This window comes from Notamacropus eugenii, chromosome 5, assembly GCF_028372415.1.
Source record: "Notamacropus eugenii isolate mMacEug1 chromosome 5, mMacEug1.pri_v2, whole genome shotgun sequence".
In the NCBI taxonomy this organism is placed as follows: Eukaryota; Metazoa; Chordata; class Mammalia; order Diprotodontia; family Macropodidae; genus Notamacropus; species Notamacropus eugenii.
This window is the reverse complement of record NC_092876.1, coordinates 420,388,972-420,412,817: the sequence shown is the minus strand read 5'-3', so window position 1 is coordinate 420,412,817 and position 23,846 is coordinate 420,388,972. Positions and strand designations below refer to the sequence as shown.

Genomic DNA, 23,846 nt, shown 5'->3' with positions numbered 1-23,846 from the left:
AAAGAACTGATAAACAGAAATGTGCATTGGTTTTGCATTGGTTTTACATATCTATTAGCTATCATCTATCTGATACAACTGGAAGCCTTCTCCAGTGAGGGTTGGGAAGGGAGAAAGTTCAGAAATTAAAATGTAACAAAAAATGTAACAAAAAAAACAACAACATAGAACTCCATGACATATCAAGAAACAAGAAACAAGTCAAAAGAATCAAAAAATAGAATAGAATGCAAAATATCTTGTCAGAAAAAGAGCAGACCTGGAAAACAGATTGAGTAGAGATAATTTAAGAATTATTAGACTACCTGAAAGTCACAATTAAAAAAGTCTAGATATAATATTTCAAGAAATTATATAGAAAAACAGCCCAAATATCATAGAACCAAAGGACATAGAAGAAATGGAAAAGAATTCACTGGTCACCACATGAAAGCTATCTCAAAATGAAAACTCCCAAGAATATTATAGCCAAACTCCAGAGCTCCCAGGTTAAGATGAAAATAGAAAACTGCAAAGAAACTACTCAAATAACATGCAGCCACAATTAGGATCACACAAAGGAGCTAGGATTATTACCAAAAATAGCCTACTCAGCAACATTTAGTATAATCTGTATTTCAGGGGGAAAAATGGACATCAGATCAAATAGAGGACTTTCAAGCATTCTTGATGAAAAGATAAGAGCTGCACAGAAAATCTGACATTCAAATACAAGACTAAAAAAAAGCATAAAGGTAAATGGGAAAGAGAAATGATAAGAGATTTGATGTCAAAATATTTACACTCTAACACGGGAAGATGATACATGCAACTCCCAAGAATTTTATTGTTAGTTCAATAAAAAAGGAGTCTTTGTGGACAGAGGGCATGGATGTGAATGTAATTTAGATGAGATGATCTCAAAAAAAGAATGAAAGGGTGAAAAGGGGGGAAATGAGATGAAGAATGGAGAAAATTATCTCACATAAAAGAAGTACACTTGAAAGATTTTACAATAAAGTAGAACATTTGGATGGGGGAAGGAGAGGAACAGGAAATGCCTGAACCTCACTTTCACCTTCAAATGATTCAAAGAAAAAAATTATATGGATGTATGTACACACACACACACACACACACACACACACACACACACACACACACACAGAAAAGTTCACCTCACCCAGTGGACTTGTAGGAGGGAAATGGGGTAAGACAAAGGCGAGTGGGTAGTGCTAAGTGAGAGAGGGTAGATTAAGGGAGGAAGTGTATGTGTGTTCGTCCTTTGTGCCGTAGAAGACCTTGTCATCAGAGAAATGATGACATGACTTGTTCTTGACTTTGTTTTGAGTGAGGGAGGGCTAAGGGAGGAAGTAATCAAAAACTAAAGGAGGTGACAGGGTAGAAAAAGAGGAGAAATAAAAGAGAATAGAATGGAGGGAAATACACAGCAATCAAAACCATGACTCTAAAAGGGACGTACTCATAAAACTGAAGCCAATAGCAGAATGGATTAGGAAAGAGAACCCAACCATATGTTGGGGGCTGAAGTAGAATATATTATGCTTCAGCTGAAGAACACAAGATTAGGAATCAGCATCTCAGACAAAGCAAAAGCAAATAGTAGATCTAATTAAAAGAGATATTCAGGGCAACTACATTTTGCTAAAAGGTACCAGAGACAATGGAGTAATATCAATACTAAACATATGGCACAACATCCAAGTTCTTGAGAGAAAAGTTAAATGAATTACAACATAAAGACATTAAGACATAAAGACAAGAGGAATAAAGACAGTACAACTATACCAGCAGGGGACCTCAACTTTCCCCTTTTGTAGATACTTCTAACCATAAAATGAAGAAAGACACTAAGAAAATGGATAGAATTTTAGAATAGATATGACAGATCTTGAGAATACTGAATAGGAACAGGAAGGAGTATACTCTTTTCTTCCCAATTGTACAAAGCACCTTCCCCAAAAAACCCCAAAAACAAACAAACAAAAAAACCTGACCATATATTGGAACATAAAAACCTTAGTAATAAATGAAGAAAAGCAGAAAGATCAAATGCACGCTTTCTAAACCATAATGCAATAAAAATTACATTCAAAAATGGTGTCTGCAGCACAGATGAAAACTTAATTGGAATCTAAATAATCTAATCCCAAAAAATGAGTGGACTCGAAGAACAAATCATAGAAACATTCAAAAATCTGATTAAAGATGACAACAATGTGATGACATAACAAAATTTGTGGGATGCAGTCAAAGCAGTACATAAAGAAAAATGTGTATCTCTAAACACTTTTACAAATAAAACAGAGAAAGAGCATATCAACAAATTAGGCAAGCAAATTAAAAAAAAATGGAAAAGAAGAAATTCAAAATCCCCAACTGACAAAATAGAAATCCTGAAAAATCAAAGTAGAGATTAATAAAGCTGAAAGTTAAAAAAAAGAACTAATAAATAAAACCAGGAGTTGGTTTTATGAAAATAAAAATAGATAAACCACTGGCTACATTGATTCTTTGAAAAAAAAACCAAATTGCTTACCTCTGAAAAGTGAATATAGAATCGATGAAGATAAAATTAAACTAATCATTAGAAGTTTGCTGCCAAACTTCATAGCAGTAAAACTAATGATCTAAATAAAATGATTAAATATATTTTTTAAAATAAAATTGCCCAGATTAACAGGAGAAATAAACTATTTAAATAACTCTACCTTAGAGAAAGAAATTGAACCCATAAATGAATTCCCTAAGGAAAAAACCCAGAACCAGATGGATTTACAAGGAAATTCTGGGAAACATTTAAAGAACAATTAATTACAAAATTACATAACTGTCAAACTGCAGCTTGGTGGCACACTGGATAGAGCATTAGGTTTAGAATCAGGAAGACTCCTTTTCATGAGTTCAAATCTGGCTGTATGACCGGGCAAGTCACTTAACCCTGTTTACCTCAGTTCCTCGCATGTAAAAATGAGCTGGAGAATGAAATGGCAAACTAATCTACTATCTTTACCAAGAAAATCCCAAAATGGGTTCACAAATGAGTGGAATAGATTCAGTGAAGACTTCTCAGATTGTAATTCTTCTCCCAGGGGTAAAGGAGACCGAGAGGCTCAGGTTACAATGCCTTCAGAGTGGAATAATTCCCATATAAGGATATAGACTATGTAGTGCATTAGGGTCTCAATGATTGGATAAAACTTACATAATTTTTCGATGCCTTCATTTCAAAGGGGATTGGCTAGATTTCGTGTCTAGAATGTAAGATCATATTCTCAGCTAATGAGAATAACGGTCAGTGGTGGGAGGAGGGTTTTGCGTTACAGTCTCTATATATATATCACTGCTTTGCCTTTGTCTTTCCCTGCTCCAGACCACCTGGTGAAGGGATTGCCCTGCTTCTCACTTCTTGAGAATCGAATAAATAAACTTTCTGTCACCACTCTGAGAAGCCTCTGAGTAGTCAATTTGAGTAGGGGATCTTGCCATCCCATACACAAAGAATAGGATGCAACTGAAATGACTTAACAACAACACCAAATTGGGTCTATGACAGAAATAAGATTTTGATACCTAAACCAAGGAGAGCAAAAGCCAAGAAAATTATAGGACAATTTCCTAATGAATACTGATGCAAAAGTTGTACATAAAATACCAGCAAGGAGATTATAGCAATATGTCACAAAGATCATACACTATGACCAGGATGGATGTATATCAGGACTGTAGGGCCGGTTTAATATGAGGAAAACCGTAAGTATAGTTGTCCATATCAATAACAAAAACAACAAAAATTATGTGACCATCACAATAGATGTGAGAATAGTTTGGACAAATTATAACACCCAATTCTATTAAAAACACTAGAAATCACAGGGATAAATGGAGTAGTTTTTTTTAAATGATAAGAACTATCTAAACCCAAGAGAAAGTACTACATATGATAGGATTACACTAAAAGAAGCATTTCCAGTAAGATCAGAGGTGAAACCTTGTCACCATTACTAGTTAATATTGTATCAGAAATGCTACTAGCAGCAGAAGGAAATAAATGAAAACTGAAGAAATAAGCATAAGCAATAAGGAAGTAAAACTATAACTCTTTGCAGGTGATGTGTTGGTATATTTGGAGAACTGTAGAAAATCAACTACAACAAAATTGAAACAATTAAACCCATGTAAGTCATCAGCATTTCCATATACTACCAACAAAGCCCAGAAGGAAGAGATAGGAAGAGAAATTCCATTTAAAATAAGTACAGACAATATAAAATACTTGCCAAGACAAACCCAGGGGACTATATAAACACAATTACAAAACAATCCTCTCACAAATAAAAACAGATTCAAACAATTAGAAAAGCATTAGTTGCTTATGGGTAGTCTGAGCCAATATAATAAAAATGACAATTATACCTAAGTTAATTTACTTATTCAGAGCCATGCCAATCGAACTACCAAAGAATTATTTCATAGGGCTAGAAAAAAAAATAAAATTCATCTGGATCAAGAATATCAAGGAAAACAATGAAAAAAAATGTAAAGGAAGGTAGCCGAGCAGTACCAGACTCCAAACTATTTTAATAATTCTGGTACTGCATAAGAAATAAAAGTGGTCAATTGGTGGAACAGTGCATGTGCACAACACGCAGAAGGAAATGACCTCACGTCTATCAGATTGGGTACCATGAAAGAAAAACAAAATGACAAATGTTGAAGGGAAGGTAGAAAAATAGGTACACTAATCCCTGTCAGTGGAGTTGTGAACTAGTTCTACCATTCTGGAGAACAATTGGGAACTATGCCAAAAGGGCTATAAACTGTGAGTGCTTTGACCCAATAATACCACTGCCCAAAAGTGAGACCCTTAAGAGATCAAAGAAAAGAGATCTATTTGTACAAAAACAGCTATGGCAGCTCTTTTTTCACTGTCAAAGAACTGGAAATTGAGAGGATGCCCATCAACTGGGGGAATGGCTGATCAAGTTGTGATATATGAATGTATTATAAGAAATGACAAGTAGGATGGTTAAAAAAAACTACTGGGATGGCTTACATGAACTGATGTGAACTGAGCAGAACCAGGACAGCACTGTAGAGTACAGTAATAGTAACACCATGATCAACTGTGAATGATTGGCTGTTCCCAAAAATATAATGATCCAAAACAGTTCCAAAGTACTCATTTTGAAAAAATGTGATCAACCTCCAGAGAAAGAACTGATGAACTCTGAGTGCAAACTGAAGTATAATTTCCTCACTTTCTCTTTTCTTTTTTGCAATATGGCTTACTTGGAAATTTACATAATTTCACATATAATTGATATATTGCTTTCCTCGTTGGTGGGGTAGGAGTGGGAGACAGGGAGAGAATCTGGAACTTAAAATTGAACAAGAAAAGAATTTCTAAAAAAACCCACCAAAATAAGAATAGTAGAGTAAAATGGGAAAAGAAATTAGAGCTAGGGAAGAAAGATTATCAAAAGATAATTAACTGCTGGGAACAAGAGGTACAAAACCTCACCAATAACTTGAAAGTCATTGACAAAATAGAATCTAATGAGACTTCAAGAAATAATGAAATAAAGTCAAAACATCAAAAAAAAAAAAAAGGATGAAAATGTAAACTCATAGGCAAAACAAGTGATCTAGAAAACAGATCAATTCGAGATAATTCAAGAATCATTGAACTACCTGATACTATGAATAAAAAAAGGCTAGATATCAAATTTCAAGAAATCACCGCAAAAAAGCTGCCTGAATATCTTCAAACCAGAGGTTAAAGCATAAATTAAAAGAATCCACCTATCACCTTGTGAAAGAAATATGCTATATCACTTAGTGATCTCATCAGCACTCATGGATTAAATTATAATTTCTATGCTGATGATTTTCAGATCTACCTATTTAGCCCTAATCTCTCTTATCTGCCTATCAGACATTTAAACTGGATGTCCAATAGACATGCTAAACTCAGCATGTCCAAAACTGAACTCATCTTTCCCTCCAAACCCTTCACTCTTCCTAACTTTCCATAATTGAGAGTATCAATTATTCTCCTGGTTATCCACGCTGTAAATCTAGATGTCATCCTTGATTCCTCACTCTCTTTCACACCCCCTTCCCAACAATGATCTGTTGCCAAACTCATTCATTTAATCTTCATAACATCTCTGGAATAAAACCCCTTCTGTCTTCCAATACTATCACTACCCTGGTATAGGCCTTCATCATCTTATGCCTGGACTACTGCAACAGTCTGTTAGTTGGTCTCCCTTGCATAAGTCTCTCCCCACTGCAATCCATCCTCCACTCGGTTATCAAAGAGATCATCAAAAATGTATGTCTGACCATGGCACCTTCCTCCCACTCAATAAACTACAGTGGCTCCCTGTCACCTTCAGAATCATACATAAGAATCCTCTGGCATTCGAAATCCTTCATATCCTTCCTCTTTCCCACCTTTCCAGTTTTCTTACACCTTATACTTATAAGGTGGATAGTCATGCTTCCTTGCTGTTCCTTGAACAAGACAGTTCATCTCCCAACTCCAAGCATTTTCTCTGGTTCTCCCCTTGCATGGAATACTCTCCTCCTCCTCATTGCTGCATCACGGTTTCCTTCAAGTCCCAGCTGAAATCCTACCTTCTATAAGAAGCCTTTCTAAAACTCTCTCAATTTTAGTGCCTTCCTTTTGTTGATTATTTTGAATCTATTCTGACTATAGCTTATTTATATACATTGTTGTTTGTATGTTGTCTTTCCCCATTAAACTGTGAGCTCCTTGAGAGTAGGAACTGTCTTTTACTTTTCTTTGTATCTTCAGTGTTTAGTAAAGTGTCTGGCTCATTTTAAATGATTATTGACTACAGTAAATTGACTAACCGGTAACTACTCCAGAAGACTCATGATGACATAGATTACTCCTACTCACAAAGATGTGACAGATTCAAAGAACAGAATGAGACATATGTTTTTGGATGTGGCAAATGTATTTTGCTTAACTATGTTTATTTGTACAAGGATTAAGTTTTCATTTTTCTCATGGGGCCAAGGGATCCGGGGGAGAGAGGAGATAGCAACAGTACTGCCCCTCAACAAAAGAAAAGAGTCATTGACATGACAAAATTTACAAAGAAATTTAGAAAGAAAAAAGAAATGAGACAATTTTAAGAGCAACATGTTGAGTTTATTATATATATATTACACACACACACACACACACACACACACACACACACGTATTATCCACAATATATACTTTTAAGAAAAGCTGTACATTAAGAAACTAGGTTTAATCCTTTTCTTCTGTTCCATTTCATATGGACATTTCTTTTTGGTGGGTGGGAGTGGGGAGAAAATCTGTTAAACTCAGAATAAAAAGACAAAACTACCTATACCCATATCCCCTTCTTCCTCTTTTCTAAAACCTCTGAAATCTGATTTCTGATATTATCACTGAAATAAAACTGCTCTCTCAAAAGTTACCAATGATGGTTTTAATTAAAAAATCTAATGGTCAATTCTCAATACTCACTTTTCTTAACCTCACTGTAGTATCTGACAATGTCACCTACCCTGTCTTCTAGATCTTCTCCTCTCTGAGTTTTCAAGACATTTTTCTTCTTGATTCTCCTTCTACCTGACTTCTTCTCTGTCTCCTTTGCTGAATCATCTTCTATATTGGATCCCCTGACCATGCATATACCCCAAGGCTCTATCCAGGATCCTGATCTTCCTCCATACTATTTCATATGATGACCCTATCATCTCAATGCAGATGATCAATCTATATATCCAGTCCTGGTCTCTCTCCTGAATTTCATTTCCTAATAACCAATCACCTCATGAATAAATAGAATAAGATGTTAAGATGGGTAAGGTAATACACACTATAATTCCTATTTAGGAAATACCTGTAATTTCTATTCAGAGTCATGAGGGTAAATTGCTTGAGCTTGTGAGTTCTGAGTTACAACAGGACTCAACTATTTAGACCTTATTGTCAGCAATCAGCTGATTAGTCCTGCACCCCAATAGTAAAGGGACCACCACCAAGATGCCTAATGAGCACCGTTTAAGGTCAGAAAGGGCATAGATCAAAAATTCTAATCTGCCTTTCAATAGTATCAGACCATGAGTGGCTACTGCATTTACAGCCTGATGAGGCAGGAAGATTCAGTCTCAATAGACAGAGAGACAAACAGACAGCTAGATAAAAGTACTGGAACTTTTCCACAGGCATCTCAAACAGAACTCATTGTCTTTTTCTTCAAATTTATCCCATTCCAATTTTCCCTACTTCTGTCTAGGGCAGAAATGGCAAATCCAGGGCCCAACCAGATTGCAATGCAATTGGGAAATAACAAATAAAAATACAATAAAACATAAATGATATTATTTTGTGGTTTTCCAAGTCAATATGAGACTCAGTTTGTATTTGAGTTAGACTGATCTGGGACACAACTTCAGTGTCACCGCTGAATTCTTACTCTCACAAATTCCACATACCCAATCAGTTGCCAAGTCTTGTTTCTACCTCTCCTGGCATCTCTTACATATATCTTCTTCTTTCCACTCCTAGTCACCAGCCTAAATTAAGGCCCCTGTCACCTCTGGCCTGGACATTTGCAATAGTCTCTTAACTGGCCACCCTGCCTTAAGTTTCTCCTCATTGTAATCCATTCTCCAAAGAGCTCCCAAAGAGATTTTATTAAAATTTAAGTCTAAACACATCAACTTATTCAATAAACTCCAATGTCTTTCTACTGCCTCTAGAATAAAATATGAACTTCTGTTTGGTATCTAAAGCTTTTTACAACCTAGCCCAAATTACTTTTCTAGACTTATACATTACTCCCCTCTAAACATATGGTAGTCCAGGAAAACTGGACTTCCTAAAACTGTTTTTCAAACACAACAATCAATCCCATCTCCATGCCTCTGTAGAGGCTGTTCCTCCAGGCCAGGAATGCACCTCAACTCTGATTCTTGGAATTCTGGTTTCCTTCAAGATTCAGATCAATCCAGCATCTATCTGCATGAAGGCTTTCCAAGACTCCAGAAATGATGGCACCTTACCCCCAACTCCGAGGTTATCTTGCATTTATTTTGTACATACTTCTATTTAACTACGTTTTTTTCATCACTAGACCAAACTCCTTAAGGGTAGAGATTGTTTGTCTTTGTATCCACCTTGAATAATGGACGATTAATAAGTACTTACTGCTTGAGTGATAAGTCCATCTGGGTGTCACACATTCTACCAAGAAAATTAAAAAAAAAACAAAACATCAAGAAGTAAATATTATTCCTACCTTTATACAAGCAGCACAGTTCTGATATTCAAATTCTTCAACTAAATTGCAGTCTTCCAGAACAACTTTGGTTATATGGTACTTGTCTATTTAGAGATCAAAAAAAAAAAAATGTAAAAAATCAAATGGAAAACAGGATTGTGAAGATACAACAAAATTCCTTTCATTGTTGGTAGAAAGTAGTGGATTACTTTTCTTTTTAACAAAGAAACCTAATTATACCTAAATCAAAATGGGAAAAAATGAGTCTGTATTTTAGTAATATCCAAACACTTTTATTTTAAGTCTGAATTCACATAGTAAGTTAAACAGTATGAAATCACTCTTCACACCATAAAATAACAATATCATGATAAACTGAAAAAAGCCTTTATTCACAGATTTCTTCTATGAAAAGAAAACCTTAAAGGCAGATATTAATAACAATTCTTTTTTTAAAATTTAAGTTTTCAACATTCATCTCCACAAAATTTTGAGTTCCAAATTTTCTCCCCATATCTCCCCTTCCCACAGCCCAAAACGCCAAGCATTCTAATTACCTCTATTACCAATCTGCCCTCTCTTCCCTTCTCTTTTGTCCTGTAGGGCAAGATAACTTTCTATACTCCATTATCTGTATTTCTCATTTACTAGTTGCATGCAAGAACAATACTCAACAGTTATTCCTAAAACTTTGTGTTCCAACTTTTCTTCCTCTCTCCTTCCCCACCCATCCCCACTGGGAAGGCAAGAAATTCAATACAGGCCATATCTGTGTAGTTTTGCAAATGACTTCCATAATAGTCATGTTGTGAACAACTAACTATATTTCCCTCCATCCTATCCTGCCCCCCATTTCTTCTGCTCTTTTGACCCTGTCCCTCACCAAGAGTGTTGACTTCTAATTGCTCCCTCCTCCCATTGCCCTCCCTCCCATCATGCCCCCCACCCTGCTTATCCCCTTCTCCCCCACTTTCCTGTATTGTAAGATAGGCTTTCATACCAAAATGCGTGTGCATTTTATTCCTACCTTTAGTCAAATGTGATGAGAGTAAGCTTCATGTTTTTTCTCTCACCTCCCCTCTTTTTCCCTCCACTGAAAAGTCTTTAACTTGCCTCTTTTATGAGAGATAACTTGCCCCATTCCATTTCTCCCTTTCTCCTCCCAATACATTCCTCTCTCATCTCTTAATTTCATTTTTAAAGATATGATCCCATCCTATTCAACTCACCCTGTACTCTGTGTGTGTGTGTGTGTGTGTGTGTGTGTGTGTAATCCCACCCACTACCCAGTTACTGAAAAGTTTCAAGAGTTACAAATATTGTCTTTCCATGTAGGAATATAAACAGTTCAACTTTAGTAAGTCCTTTATGATTTCTCTTTGCTGTTTACCTTTTCATGCTTCTCTTGATTCTTATGTTTGAAAGTCAAATTTTCTTTTCAGCTCTGGTCTTTTCATCAAGAATGCTTGAAAGTCCTCTATTTCATTGAAAGACCATTATTTTCCCCTGAAGTATTACACTCAGTTTTGCTGGGTAGGTGATTCTTGGTTTTAGTCCTAATTCCTTTGACTTCTGAAATATCATATTCCATGCCCTTAGATCCCTTAATGTAGAAGCTGCTAGATCTTGTGTTATCCTGATTGTATTTCCACAATACTTGAATTGCTTCTTTCTAGCTACTTGCAATATTTTCTCCTTGACCAGGGAACTCTGGAATTTGGCCACAATGTTCCTAGGAGTTTCTCTTTTTGGATCTCTTTCAGGAGGTGATTGGTGGATTCTTTCAATATTTATTTTGTCCCCTGGTTCTAGAATATCAGGGCAGTTTTCCTTGATAACTTCATGGATGATGATGTCTAGGCTCTTGTCTTGATCATGGCTTTCAGGTAGGCCCATAATTTTTAAATTGTCTCTCCTGGATCTATTTTCCAGGTCAGTTGTTTTTCCAATGAGATATTTCACATTATCTTCCATTTTTTCATTCTCTTGGTTTTGTTTTGTGACTTCTTGATTTCTCACAAAGTCATTAGCCTCCATCTGTTCCATTCTAATTTTTAAAGAATTATTTTCTTTAGTGAGCTTTTGAACCTCCTTTTCCATTTGGCTAATTCTGCTTTTTAAAGCATTCTTCTCCTCATTGGCTTTTTGAACCTCTTTTGCCAATTGAGTTAGCCTATTTTTAAAGGTGTTATTTTCTTCAGCATTTCTTTGGGTCTCCTTTAGCAAGGTGCTGACCCGCTTTTCAAGATTTTCTTGCATCTCTCTCATTTCTCTTCCCAATTGTTCCTCCACCTCTTACTTGATTTTCAAAATCCTTTTTGAGCTCTTCCATGGCCTGAGACCATTGAATATTTATTTTGGATGTTTGGGATACAGAAGCCTTAACTTTTATGTCTTTCCCTGATGGTAAGCATTGTTCTTCCTCCGAAAGGATGGGAGAAGATATCTGTTCATCAAGAAAGTAACCTTCTATAGTCTTATTTTTTTTTTCCCTTTTTTGGGCATTTTCCCAACCAGTTACTTGACTTTTGGGTCCTTTGTCAAAAGTAGGGTATACTCTGGGAATCTGTAAGATCTCAGTTCCTCCAAGGTGGCACAACGAAGTATGTACACTGGTCTGGGAGCAGTTAGAGATTTTTGTGCCCAGAATCTTAGCAGTTTCCTCTCCATAGCCACCTGGCCTCCAGTTCTGTCAAGCCAGCACTGGGGGCTGAGATTCAGATAAGCCGTATGGGCAGCACTGCCATTCACTGTGAGATACAGATCAGATGCCGCAGGGCCTCTACACAGGGCTGAGGTAAGAATGGGCTGCTCAGTGCCCCCAGGGTTTTTACGATCCAACAATGGATGTGGGCTACTGTAGGGGCTGCTGTGGGAACTGCTGCCACCTGCCTGATGTGGCCTCTGTGGCTGCTACCTAAATCCAGAGCTATGGGAAGGCCCTTCTCCCTTCTTGGCCAGCTGAAAAAACCCTGTCACTGCCCTTTGGCACCTGTGGGTTGAGGGATCTGTGAACCGCTGATACTGGGACTGGAGATTCCGCCCCTGAGGGCTGTTCTCGAGCCTCATGCCCCCACTGCCAAGGCTCGGCTGGGCTCCGCTCCGAGTCCAGTGCAACAGATGTTTCCCGCTGGCCTTTCAGGTCACCCTGGGCTGGAAATCTCCTCCACTCTGTTGTTTTTCACTTCTGCTGATCCAGAATTTGTTGACAGTTCCTCTCTACAGGTATTTTATGGGCTGTGTGGGGAGAGTCAGCATATGTGTATCTTTCTACTCTGCCATCTTGGCTCTGCCCTCCAATAACAATTCTTGAACAAAATTTAGTAACATAAAGAAATATCAGTTCAGTAAAATGAACTAGTTAACACCCCCAACCAAAAGCTGAAAGTCTTCAGTCTGTTTTCGTCAATCAGCTATCACCATCAAAAGTATAATGTACTTTTCTTTGTCCCCAGTGAAGACAGAAAATCACTGGTCATGGTTTATTTTAAAAATGAAAAACGTGTCCTTAACCAAGGTTCCACAGATCAATTACACAACAAAAAGGAAGGTAACATTTAGAAGAGCTCTACCTACAGTGGAAAGTACTTCATGATTTGGACATAATTCCATCTAATATCATTAACCTAGTTGCATAAAAACATAAAGTTACCCACAACTGTGCAAAGAGCAACCTACTAGTACTAATCCAGTTGGGACACATGACAGTACGTCCCATTTCATAGCTAAAAATTCAAATGCCTAGCCTAAGAAAACTGCTAAGTCCTTGTCACGCAGGCTAATTTTTTCCTTAAAACACCAATGAAGCCTTTCCCGACACTTAACTGGTCTAAGAGACTAAGGTTCAAACCAGTTACATAGCTTTACAGTCATGTAGAGCATAAAAATCCAGCTGATGAATACTTGGGGCTTTTTGAGCTTGATGGAAATGTTGAAATACCCTTCTGACTGGGTGCTTCACCATCACAAATATGGAGGGGGAGAGGAGCTGCTCCCAAATGAACCAACGCTGTACTTGTACGGAATATCCTTTTCATGTCACTGGAAACTTCCTTTTGTTAAATGTGATATGTAATATGTTTCATTTAGTTCCAATACTAAACTTGAACCTCTGGAGCAGCCTGAGGTAAAGCCCAGCCCAGAACACTTGTGGCAGAACAGGTCTGGAATGCCCTTGTAGGTGAAGCAGGGAAAGGGCAACAAGGAGCCTTGGGTAAAGATTGGGTGATGTATTTGATTAAGAAACGAAGTATCCCACTGCTACATACAATAAGGTCAGAAGAAGCTTCTGGCTAATTGGGTTTAAGGAATTTGATGTAGAGAATAAAAGTACTATGTCATCAGGGTTAACATTTCCTGACTATTGCTAATAGCTATAGAAAAAGCTAGGTTGCTACCATAAGGAAAATGAAAATTAAATTATCTGCAGGCATACGCTGAGGTCAAGGAAATACAGTATAAGGAAAGAGAATAAGAGTAGGGGTGAGGATGAGAACTAGGAACCCAGCCCAATGATAAGACTGTCTTGGGCTTACTCTATTATTACCCTGGGGTAAATTTCTTTCACAAAGTAGCTGTCAGGCAGCAGATCAACTCTTATTACCAACAAATACAGATGTCACAGAAGTGTAAACAACAACTTGAGAAATTATGGGAAAAATGGTTGGAGAGGGCATGGTCTGATGGGGCCAATATGAAGTTCTTCTCAGTCACAGAATTCCATCCCCGGGGCCACCTCAAATAACACTCACCTTTACAAAATCATTTAACTAAGTTAGGTCGATGTTACGGACTGCTCTTTCTCCTTTTTAGGTAATACAAATAATATAGAGCATCTACTATGTGCCAAGAACTATACTAAGTGCTTTTCAAATAGGATCTCATTTTATCCTCATAACAACCCAACCCAGAGAGGTAGGTGCTATTATTTATCCCTATTGTGCAACTGAAGAAATTGAGGCAAACATGGGTTAAATGACTTCCCAGGGTCACAGAGCTAGTAAGTATCTGTGTCTGAATTGGAACTAATGTCTTCCTGATTCCAGGCCTAGCGCTCTATTCACTTGGCCACCAAGCTTCTTCGGATACCTAAGATGGAGAGCTGTGTATACTTGTGTGACAAGTGAAAGTTAAAATGACTGAGGAAACAAAAATTCCATCTTCTGAGCATATTGATTTATTAAGTAATGCATGCCAATTTCCTAAGAAAGCAGGACCAGATCCCTTCCTCAGTTTAGGCTGGATCCCAAATACAGGGGGAGACAGATATTTTTTACATTAAAACAATAAAATAAGGCCAATTAATTAAAAGGAAACAATACAACATTAGGTAATCTGACTTCTAATTTGGGGAAAGATTAGGGACTTTCCAAGTTGGGAGGAGAAGAGTGAACAGGTGCATTTCCTGAATTCAGAAAAAAAGGTATCCCATTCCCCCCTTCCCTAAGTGTCTGTAAATAATCAAAGGAACATGAAAATAATAATGACTAATCAGTATGGAGTCATTTTTCAGAGAAGGCATATGTTGCTTAAGATGTACAATTGTAAAAATCCCTTGCGTCAATGTTTGAATTAAATGAGTTTCTGGTAGCATAACCTAGGAGGTCATTGGTTAAGGGTCTCTAAGCAGCAGGGAGAGGTGCTCCAGTTTCCCAGACACACAGGGTTAGGTTCAAACAAGGTTTTCTCTCAACAGAATTGAATTAAGTTTTTTGAATAAATAATTAAATAAAGTTTTCTCAAGACAGAAATTTGACAAGACCCATAATTGAATGGAAAGAGTTAGCTCCAGAATTGAGACACGATGATGCAGTCAGTTCACTCAATTCCCACAATTAACCACTTGCTGTCCTAACCCCCCCAATTCTCTCATTTGGTACAACAAAGCACAATGGGCCCTATATCCACTATAGTCAATTTTCCTGGAAGAGATGAGCAATGGAGAGGGTAAGATTCCTAAAGAGATGGGTTTGGTGATGGCTCTACACCATTCACCTATGGCTCCTGTCACCCTAAAACCAAGCATCTCTCCATGCAAATAGATTCTGGAGACAGAATGAGCCATCTGTCTCAGGGGGTAGGGCATGACAATACCTTTAACTGAGAAATTTTAGTTGTGGCATCTGAAACATGAAGTAAAGGAAAAAATCAACGACCAAACTATGGGAGTACTTGCAATACTGTATTGTGACATCTGTTGCTAGGACAGTAAGGGACTTCCAACCACACTCAAGCCTAAATTATTCTCCTAAGGTCCCATTTATATATAAGGGGCTGTTGGACAGAAGTGACCACATTACTACCACAAAAGACGACACTCAAAAAGTTCATCAGGACATAAGAGTTTCCATGGAAAGTAGAATAGTCAATCAGTCAACAAGAATTTATTAAGTGCTTAAACAGTGTGGGGTTAAAGAAGAAAACATGTGGTCCCTGCCTTCAATGAGCTTACGTTCTGACATGAGAGAAAACACGCAAATAACTACATAAATATTTTACTGATATAAAAATATCAATAGACAAGAGGGAGAGTTGGTCTCTACACAATGCTATGTGCCTGGTACTGTGCCAAGCACTTTACAAATGTTATTGTAATTGATCTTCATAATAACCCTGCGAGGAAGTTATTATCATCCCCATTTTACAGTTGAGGAAACCGAGGAGATAGTGGTTAAATGACTTGCCTAGGGTTGTATAGCTACTAAGTCTCTGAGGCTGGATTTAAACTCAGGTCTTCCTGACTTCAGATCCAGTACTCTTATCCATTGACCCCCTAACTGCTCTACTTCAGAGGGAATCTCAAAGGGAAGAAACAAGCAGTGGAAAGAGGGGGAGGTGGAAGAAACATTACTCCAAGCATGGAAGACATCTATTGAAAAGGCATGGAGTGTTTATACCTTTTGACTGAGCAATCCACTATTAGGTCTATTTCCCAAGGTGATCAGGGAAAAAAGGAAAAGAACCTATATGTTCTAAAATATTTATAGCAACTCTCTTTGTGGTGGCAAAGAAATGGAAATGAGGAGATTCCTATAAAATGGGGAATGGCTGAATAAGTTGCGGTACATGATTATGATAGAATACTGCTGTGCTGTAAGAGATGACAAGCAGGCTGATTTTAGAAAGACAAAGAAAGACTAGCATGAAATAATGAAGAGTGAAATGAGCCGAACCAAGATAACATTGTATGCAGTGACAGCACTAATGTTTGAAGAGTAACTGTGAACCACTAAGCTATTCTGAATAAGATGAATATTCAAATCAACTACAAAAGACTTATGAAGGAAGATACTATCTACCTTCAGAGAAAGAACTGATACATGGAAGTATGTATTACATCTGTGTCAAATGTTGGCCTTCTCTAGTGTGGTGTCTGGAGGGAGGAAAGGAGGCAGCCTGGAACTCAAAATGTAAGAAAAAATAAAAATTTTTAAAAAGAAAAGGCATGGAGATGGATGATGGTGTGCTACCTATGAGGAACTGTAAGCAGTTCGGCAGAGCCAGATCACAGAGTATGTGGGAGCAATTAAAGTGTACAGACTTCAAAGTTATGTAGGGGCCAGGTGTGAAGACTTTAAATGCCTAACATGTTTTTATATTTGATACTAGAGTTATGAGGACCTAATATACTTTATTGACTGGGGAGACAACACTAGGAAAATCCCTATAAGAGTTGTGTGGAGAATGGATTACAATGAGAAAAGACTTGTGTCAAAGAGATCAGTCAGGTTGGGGCTGGGCATGGTAAAATATAAGGGGATAAAGGATTTGAGTGTGAAGTTGAACTGATTCACCAAGGGATCAAGAGAAGGAAGAGAAGAAAGCATATAACCAGTACAGAGGTCATCACCCCAGGAAAGAGGAGAGGGGAACAGGGGTTATGGTGAGGATAAAGAAAAAAATTAGTGGTTGGAAGAGATAGCAAAAGATGGGATAATAAAAGATTATGATGAGATAAAGGAATTTCAGAGTTCATTAATAAGGAAGTGTAATACTTGCAGGTGATGGTAAGGTCAAACTTATGATTATCTCTGTGTAGCTGAAGTAGAATGTTCTAAGAATTGAACAGACTGAGAACTTAGAAATTAGGGTATGTGAAGGAGTATCAGTATATATGTTGAAGTCTCCTAGTATGAGGGCAAGACTTGTGGTGGACTTTTAAGCCACTTCACCCTTCACTGATGAAGGAAGGAGAATACACTGGGGGTTGATAGAGAACAGCCACCAGGATCTATATGGGTAACCAGATTTAAACAGCATGGACCTCAAAGGAGAAGGGATTGCTGAGTATAATCATAGAGGAAAATCTAGAGGTAGCAGTGCAAGAAAGAAGAATTCTAAGTCCTCCTCCTTAACCAGTGAATTGAGGGATATGGATAAAAGAGCAAACAGTATTAGAAAGGGAAGTGGCCAGGGATGCAGTGTCATCAGAAGGTCTCAGTGAATATCAGAAAATGGAGGAAATGGAAAAGAAAAGGTTTAATATGAAAGCAAGTTTGTTAATTTAGAGGCACAGCAGAAGGACAGATTTGGAAAGAAACACTGTTTGAAGGGGTGGGAATAAGACAGTTGGAAATGGGGAATGAAGTTTGTACACTGGTAACCTGGGATTCAGATCTTCTGGTACAGGGAACATGACAGGATGGGAGTAAACTAATCATTGAAGAATGAGTCCAGGAAAAATATCTATGGAATATCTGAGGAAGACAGGTGATTGTTCAAGGAATTCTCTCTCAAACTCTAGGCAAGTAGTGATACTGTGATCTGTTGAAGTCGAAAAGGCCGATCTCACAGCAGACAGAAGTAGATGAAGGTAGTTTGAAGAGAAGGCTATTGGCAGCAGTCTGGGGATAGGCTACATATAAAGCAACGGGGGTGAGGGGGGTCTGAGGTAAAGACTGGATACCAGGTTGACATAAGAGCTTGAAGAATTCCCTGGGAAGAGCATGGAGGGAAACCAGAAACCAGGAGGGAGTGGCCAGATAACAAGAAACTGAAGGAAGCTATGTGAATCTCATCCTACTGGGAACAGGTATTCACATAGTAGCTTATGACCACCTTGAGGCCAAATGGGAATCCTCTGGGTCTAGGGAGGGACGAACATCAGCTTCTTCCTAGTGTGGGAGGTCAGAGTATTTTTCAACAAAAACTTTCTTTGCCCTAAGTGGCTGATGAGGAAAGAGGATGGCACCTGGTAGTTTACAGTAGAATACAGGGAGTTGAACAAAATTGTTAATGCTAATTGCCATGGTCATTCTTGTCCTCATCAATGTGGTGAACAAGCCCCAGGTGAATGGCATGGGGCTGGTGACCTTGCTAAAGCTTTTTTATACTGTTCCTATGGCTGAAACTAGTCAGGAGCAGTATACCTTCACCTGGAAAAGAGTTCAATATTCTATCATCTTTCCTCAGAGCTGCCTAAATTCTCCCCTTGCTACTGCCCCATTCTGATAAGACTCTATTTATGAGGACAATGAAGTTCACCAACACACTAAAGACAAAACTGAACATAGTAAATGAGGCCAGAATCAAGAAGCCCTTGGTGGTATGAGCCATAATCTTTCCTGGTGCAAAATCCAGGGTCCAGCTCAAGATGGAACTTTGGGGAATAAAGTAGATGAAGAGAACCCAGATAATTCTAGATCTAATACAGGTTGTATCCCAGCCCTAATGCCCAATAGCCAAATTCCTACCCCTAATTCCTAGGAACTTGGCTCTTGCAGACTACCAATTTGTCTGCTTCGTTGCTAGCTTTGTCCAATACAAAAAAGGTATGTGCAGCTGGATCTAGCCATCATTAATCCAGTAAGAGGAAAATTTATGAGAGAAGGGTCTTCTGGCAAATCTTCCCCATGGGTTGAGCTATAAGACTAAGAAGAGAAGATCATCATCTACAGTGATTCCTGGGTAGTGGCCATGCCAGGTGGTCTGGAGCCTGAAGAATCTGGATGATCAAAGGCTTTCCTCTTTGGCATCAGGACCAATGAAGGAATTCTGCATATCCTTCCCCTTGCATGTAGCATACACCACAGATATATATTCTTTGCTGAACTGACCAACCAGGTTGATACACTTGCTAGAATGTCAGAAACTGGGGAATGGCTTCACTTCCAATCAGGATAGTGGGACAATGTTGTCATACTGCAGTGGACACAGGACTATATGATCTCCCTCAAGATGAGACAGTTAATTCTGCCCAACAGTATTCCTTATACCAATCCAAGCTACTACCTCTGAAAGATCAATATAGTATGATTCCATCTGATTCTTAACGTGCCTCCAACTGGCAAATTGATTACACTGACCCTTTTCCTCCGTCTCAGGGCAAGAGGTTTATTTACCCTTACTTCAACTGATACCTACTTAGGATATGGCACTACCATGCTAGTCAAAAGTACTAACATAGCAGTCATCAGAATTTTTGTGGAACATATCTTTCCTTATAAGCCCCTTTCCACCACTGCTGGGTACCCATTTCACTGCAAAGGAGGTCCAAATTTAGATCTGCTACCATCACTTCTAGTGGTTTTCCATTTCCTATATCATGCTCAGGCAGGTGAAATTGTTGAACACTGGACTGGACTCTTCGGACAACAACTTCATCAACATGATTCCCAGGCACAGGTGTCTTGACTGAGAAGCTGTGTCCATGGTCAACTAGTACCATCCTAGAAGGAAGCAGAGCTCTCCTATCCAACAGTTTCCTTAATCCACTCTTCAGAAAAAGTTACCTGATAAGGACAGACTGCTTTTAGATACAGTTCTAGTGGACTCTCTCCAGCCCTTCCTTATTCCATTTCCTGTTCAGTTACTTGGGTCTTAAGGTCTCTACCTCCTCAGAGGACTCTATATAGCTTAATCAATGGCTTAGGTCCTTTCAACTGGCAGGTCTCCAGTTGAAAGGTCAGATACCTCCTCACTAGGGAAACCATGGAAACAAGAAGTAGAACTGTTGGAAGGGGACAACATGATGAGGATCGATGACTGTGCCACATATGTCTTCATCTGCATTGTGGTCTTGATGTTCCAGATACTGCTCCCGATCTTCATCTCCAATTTACACAGGATGATCCACTGTGAACTGCCTGATGTCAACTCTACCATGGACCTAACTGTTAAGATTCTGAAGGGGGAAGCAAAGTCTGGGATTTCTGGTCTTGTTTCCTTCAGGAGTCATTTTTTTCCCTTCTGTAGTATTATCTATACCAGGTTTTTCTCCATCTTTGAAGAGAGGATTGGTCAGTATTGGCGACTAACCAGGTTATTAAAGAGGTGTAAAGTGCCCTAGAAAATTTTTTGCAACTTTTCCACCCAGTGATGATATATGGTAGAAGCAGTATCTACTACTAATGTAGTGAGCACTCAAGGCAACAGGTTCTATTGCTCAGCTAGAAATTCACTAATCATGGTCTGAGAAGACTTGAAGGTCTCTTTCAAATAGGCTAGTTTTCCCTAAAAAGGAATGAAATCATCCTTGAGACTAAATTGGTTCAAGAATCTACTAAAACCTTGAAGTACTGATGTAGCTTCCCAGTAGTCAAAGCCCACCTTATCAATAGGATGCATTCCTCAAGCTTGACGAATTTTCCACTGCCATGTTAGTCAACATGCCCTTCTCATCACCAGTATGACTACTGTAGAGGCAAGAGGAGCTGTGCCCAACTAAACCAATGCTGTATCTTTGCTAAATATCCTTTCCATGCTATTATTGAAGACATTTCTTTCTGTTAAATTTTATTTAAATTTGGTCTCATTGTGAAACATTCAGTCTCTATCAGTTCCAATTCAAAGCCTTAATTTCCAGACTGGAATGAGCCAGGTCGAGTCAATGACAATTAGAGGGGCAGTTAATCTCATAGGAATACTGTTATAAATGAGTAACTGAATAACAATGTTACCATGGGATTTAGTACTATTATAGTATGGCTGAATTATATTCTATTAATAGCACTACAAAATAATGGTAAAAGACATAATTTTATACAGGACATGCCCAGTGGTATGCTAGTAAATAGTTAACAGCTAGCATTTTGGGGGGAGGTGCTTATGTTTTTTAAGTTTAATTAGTATTATTAACATTTTCTCATTAATTATTTTCCTAAGTCTAGACAATCAACAAAACAATAAACTACGATTTGTGGCATTTGCCAGTTTCTGAGGTAGGAATGCTCATTGCAAATTTAACAAGTGCCTGTCACGAGCCAGTCAGAGCTGGTTCCATTACATCTCTAGATGAGAGATACAGAGAGTAGTTGCATCATATATGAAAATTCCAGGTTCTTCAGAAAAACCTTTTTTGGCTTGAGGAAGTTACTCTGACTTGCTTTCTGTTGGCATTCCTTTGTTCCTGTGTACAAGAAGACCTATCAACTTTAGTTTCTCTTTTTTATCACATATAAAATAGTTTATGAAACTCATTTGGCAGAATCAGAAAAAATTGTATGCTCAGAAAAATTAAAGTATAGAATAATAAACACAGAAAGATATCAACTAAAATTAAAAACTGCAGTCACATATGGTCACTCTGATAAACTGTGAGAAAAAATAAATCACCAAAAATTTATAAGGTATGAATAATGAATGAGTACTAAAAATAAACCAAAACACAAATAGAAACATTTTCCCCCAAATACTATTTTAAAAAACAAAAAGTAACAGTTTGAAATATGCATACTTACATTCAGTAAAGAATATACTGAGCATAGGCCAACAATTCTCAGCCCTCTCCAATTTACGTAGAACTCTGAATTCTCCTGTATATTTCACCCAGTTGAAAGCCTCCTCAATTGCCAAGATTTTCTGTTACAAATATAAGAAAATTTTTTTAAATAAATCTTTCCAACATCTGATGAATCAATTAATCCATTAAGCATTTATTAAGTACTTACTATGTTCCCAGCACTGTGCTAAGTGCTAGGGAAACAAAAAAATAAAATAAAATACAAAAGGGATAACTTGTCTCAGCCTTCACGGATGTTATAATCAAATAGGGGAAAAGTCATTAGAGACAATAAGTATGAACCTATATGTAGGTATATGCAAAACACAAACAAAATAGAAAGAAGATAACTTTAGAGGAGAAGGCAGGCACCAGTAACTATGGTAACGAGGATGAAGAATGACATATTAATGTTTTCCTATATAGCACTTTGCCATTCATTCAATCGGTGTTTATTAAGTACCCCACCAACAAACTGAACTGTGTGTTTTCATTTTACGGTATTTATTCTTTGACAAAAAGGCCATAAAAAAATTACAATGCCTGCAGAGACAGGGACATCAGGAGCTGCCAAGTCCAGCCACAGGGACTGCATGAATAGACAGGTGATAGACCTTCATCATAGTCCATGCTCGTAAAATTCAAAAGGACTCATTCCAAGAGAAAAATGACAAAAACCAAGCCAGACCAAGCATTTCTGGTCTGATATCTGAATTGGATTGGTGACTAGGTTACTATGTGGCTGGTCTGGTCATAGGAATCTTTGGGTTTCAAATTTTCTTGCAATAACAAGAGGAAAACAGAAGAGTTAGTAGTGATGGAAAGAGGGAGGATGATCTAAATTCTCATATGAACCACTACTTCCAGACTAAGGACCAACCCAGAATCTAGGAGTCTGAATGGACTTTATTAGAAATATTATATATTTTATAGTTCAATATCTACAGGTTATAGAATTCAGTTTCTTCTAGTCATTGTAAAATGCCAGAGCCAGAGAATAAGGAACAAGGAGAGAAATGGCTGGATAAACAAATTCAGTATCTCTGACTTTGCTAAAATTTACATGGTCTAGAGATATAAATGATTATGACTTTGAGAAGCACTGTAGTATAGAAAGAATGCTGGATTTTGAGCAGAATAGACTCAAATGCCAGCTGAGCCTCATTACCTGTATGACTAGGCCACTGCGATTATCAGTTTCCCCATCAGTAAAATAAGGAGAGGGAAAAGGTTGAAATAATTGACTTTATTAAAGGTCCTTCCCAGCTTGAAAACTATGATCCTATGACAGTAGAAATAACTCTAGGAGTGAAAATTTCAAGTTTCCTGTACTAACTAACCAACATAAGGCTATTACTTACTATTGAAATTATGATAAATATATAAATATGTGCATTTTAAAATATTATATAAGAGAATATATGCTAGGATAAAACAGAATGAGCACTGGACTTGAAATAAGGAATATCTGGATTTAAATCCTGCCCCTTACTAGCCTTGGGACAATGAACAAGTCACTTCACCTCTTAGCGAGACTCCTCTGTAAAAAAGGGGCAATTATATGCTAACTACCTCACAGGGTTGTTGTGAGGCTCAAACAAGATAGGTAAGCATTCTGCAAACCTTAAAAGCTACATAAATATTAGCTTTTTTGAAAGCACTTTTCATGGTAAAAACTTGAAAAGAAATTGGTAAAAGTGGGTGCCCATCAACCAGAAAATGAACAAAGTATGGTATGTGAATGCAATATTGCAATGCCATAAGAAGTTATGCATATGAGGACTTCAAAGAAATATGAGAAGGCTTTTATGAACTGATATAGAGAAAGC

At 37.8% G+C, this 23,846-nt stretch overlaps 1 protein-coding gene across 9 annotated transcripts in view; it reads right to left on the bottom strand.

Annotated features, from left to right (window-relative positions):
- Positions 1-23,846, bottom strand: part of TTC3 (tetratricopeptide repeat domain 3) — a 149,938-nt gene that overhangs the window by 110,437 nt on the left and 15,655 nt on the right. For all 9 annotated transcript variants that reach the window (XM_072614952.1, XM_072614956.1, XM_072614954.1 and 6 more), the window contains 2 exons: positions 21,977-22,097; positions 9,318-9,403 (listed from right to left, as the gene is read on the bottom strand). In XM_072614952.1, coding sequence (XP_072471053.1) covers positions 9,318-9,403; positions 21,977-22,097 — 207 coding nt within the window. The remainder of the gene's footprint in view (positions 1-9,317; positions 9,404-21,976; positions 22,098-23,846) is intronic.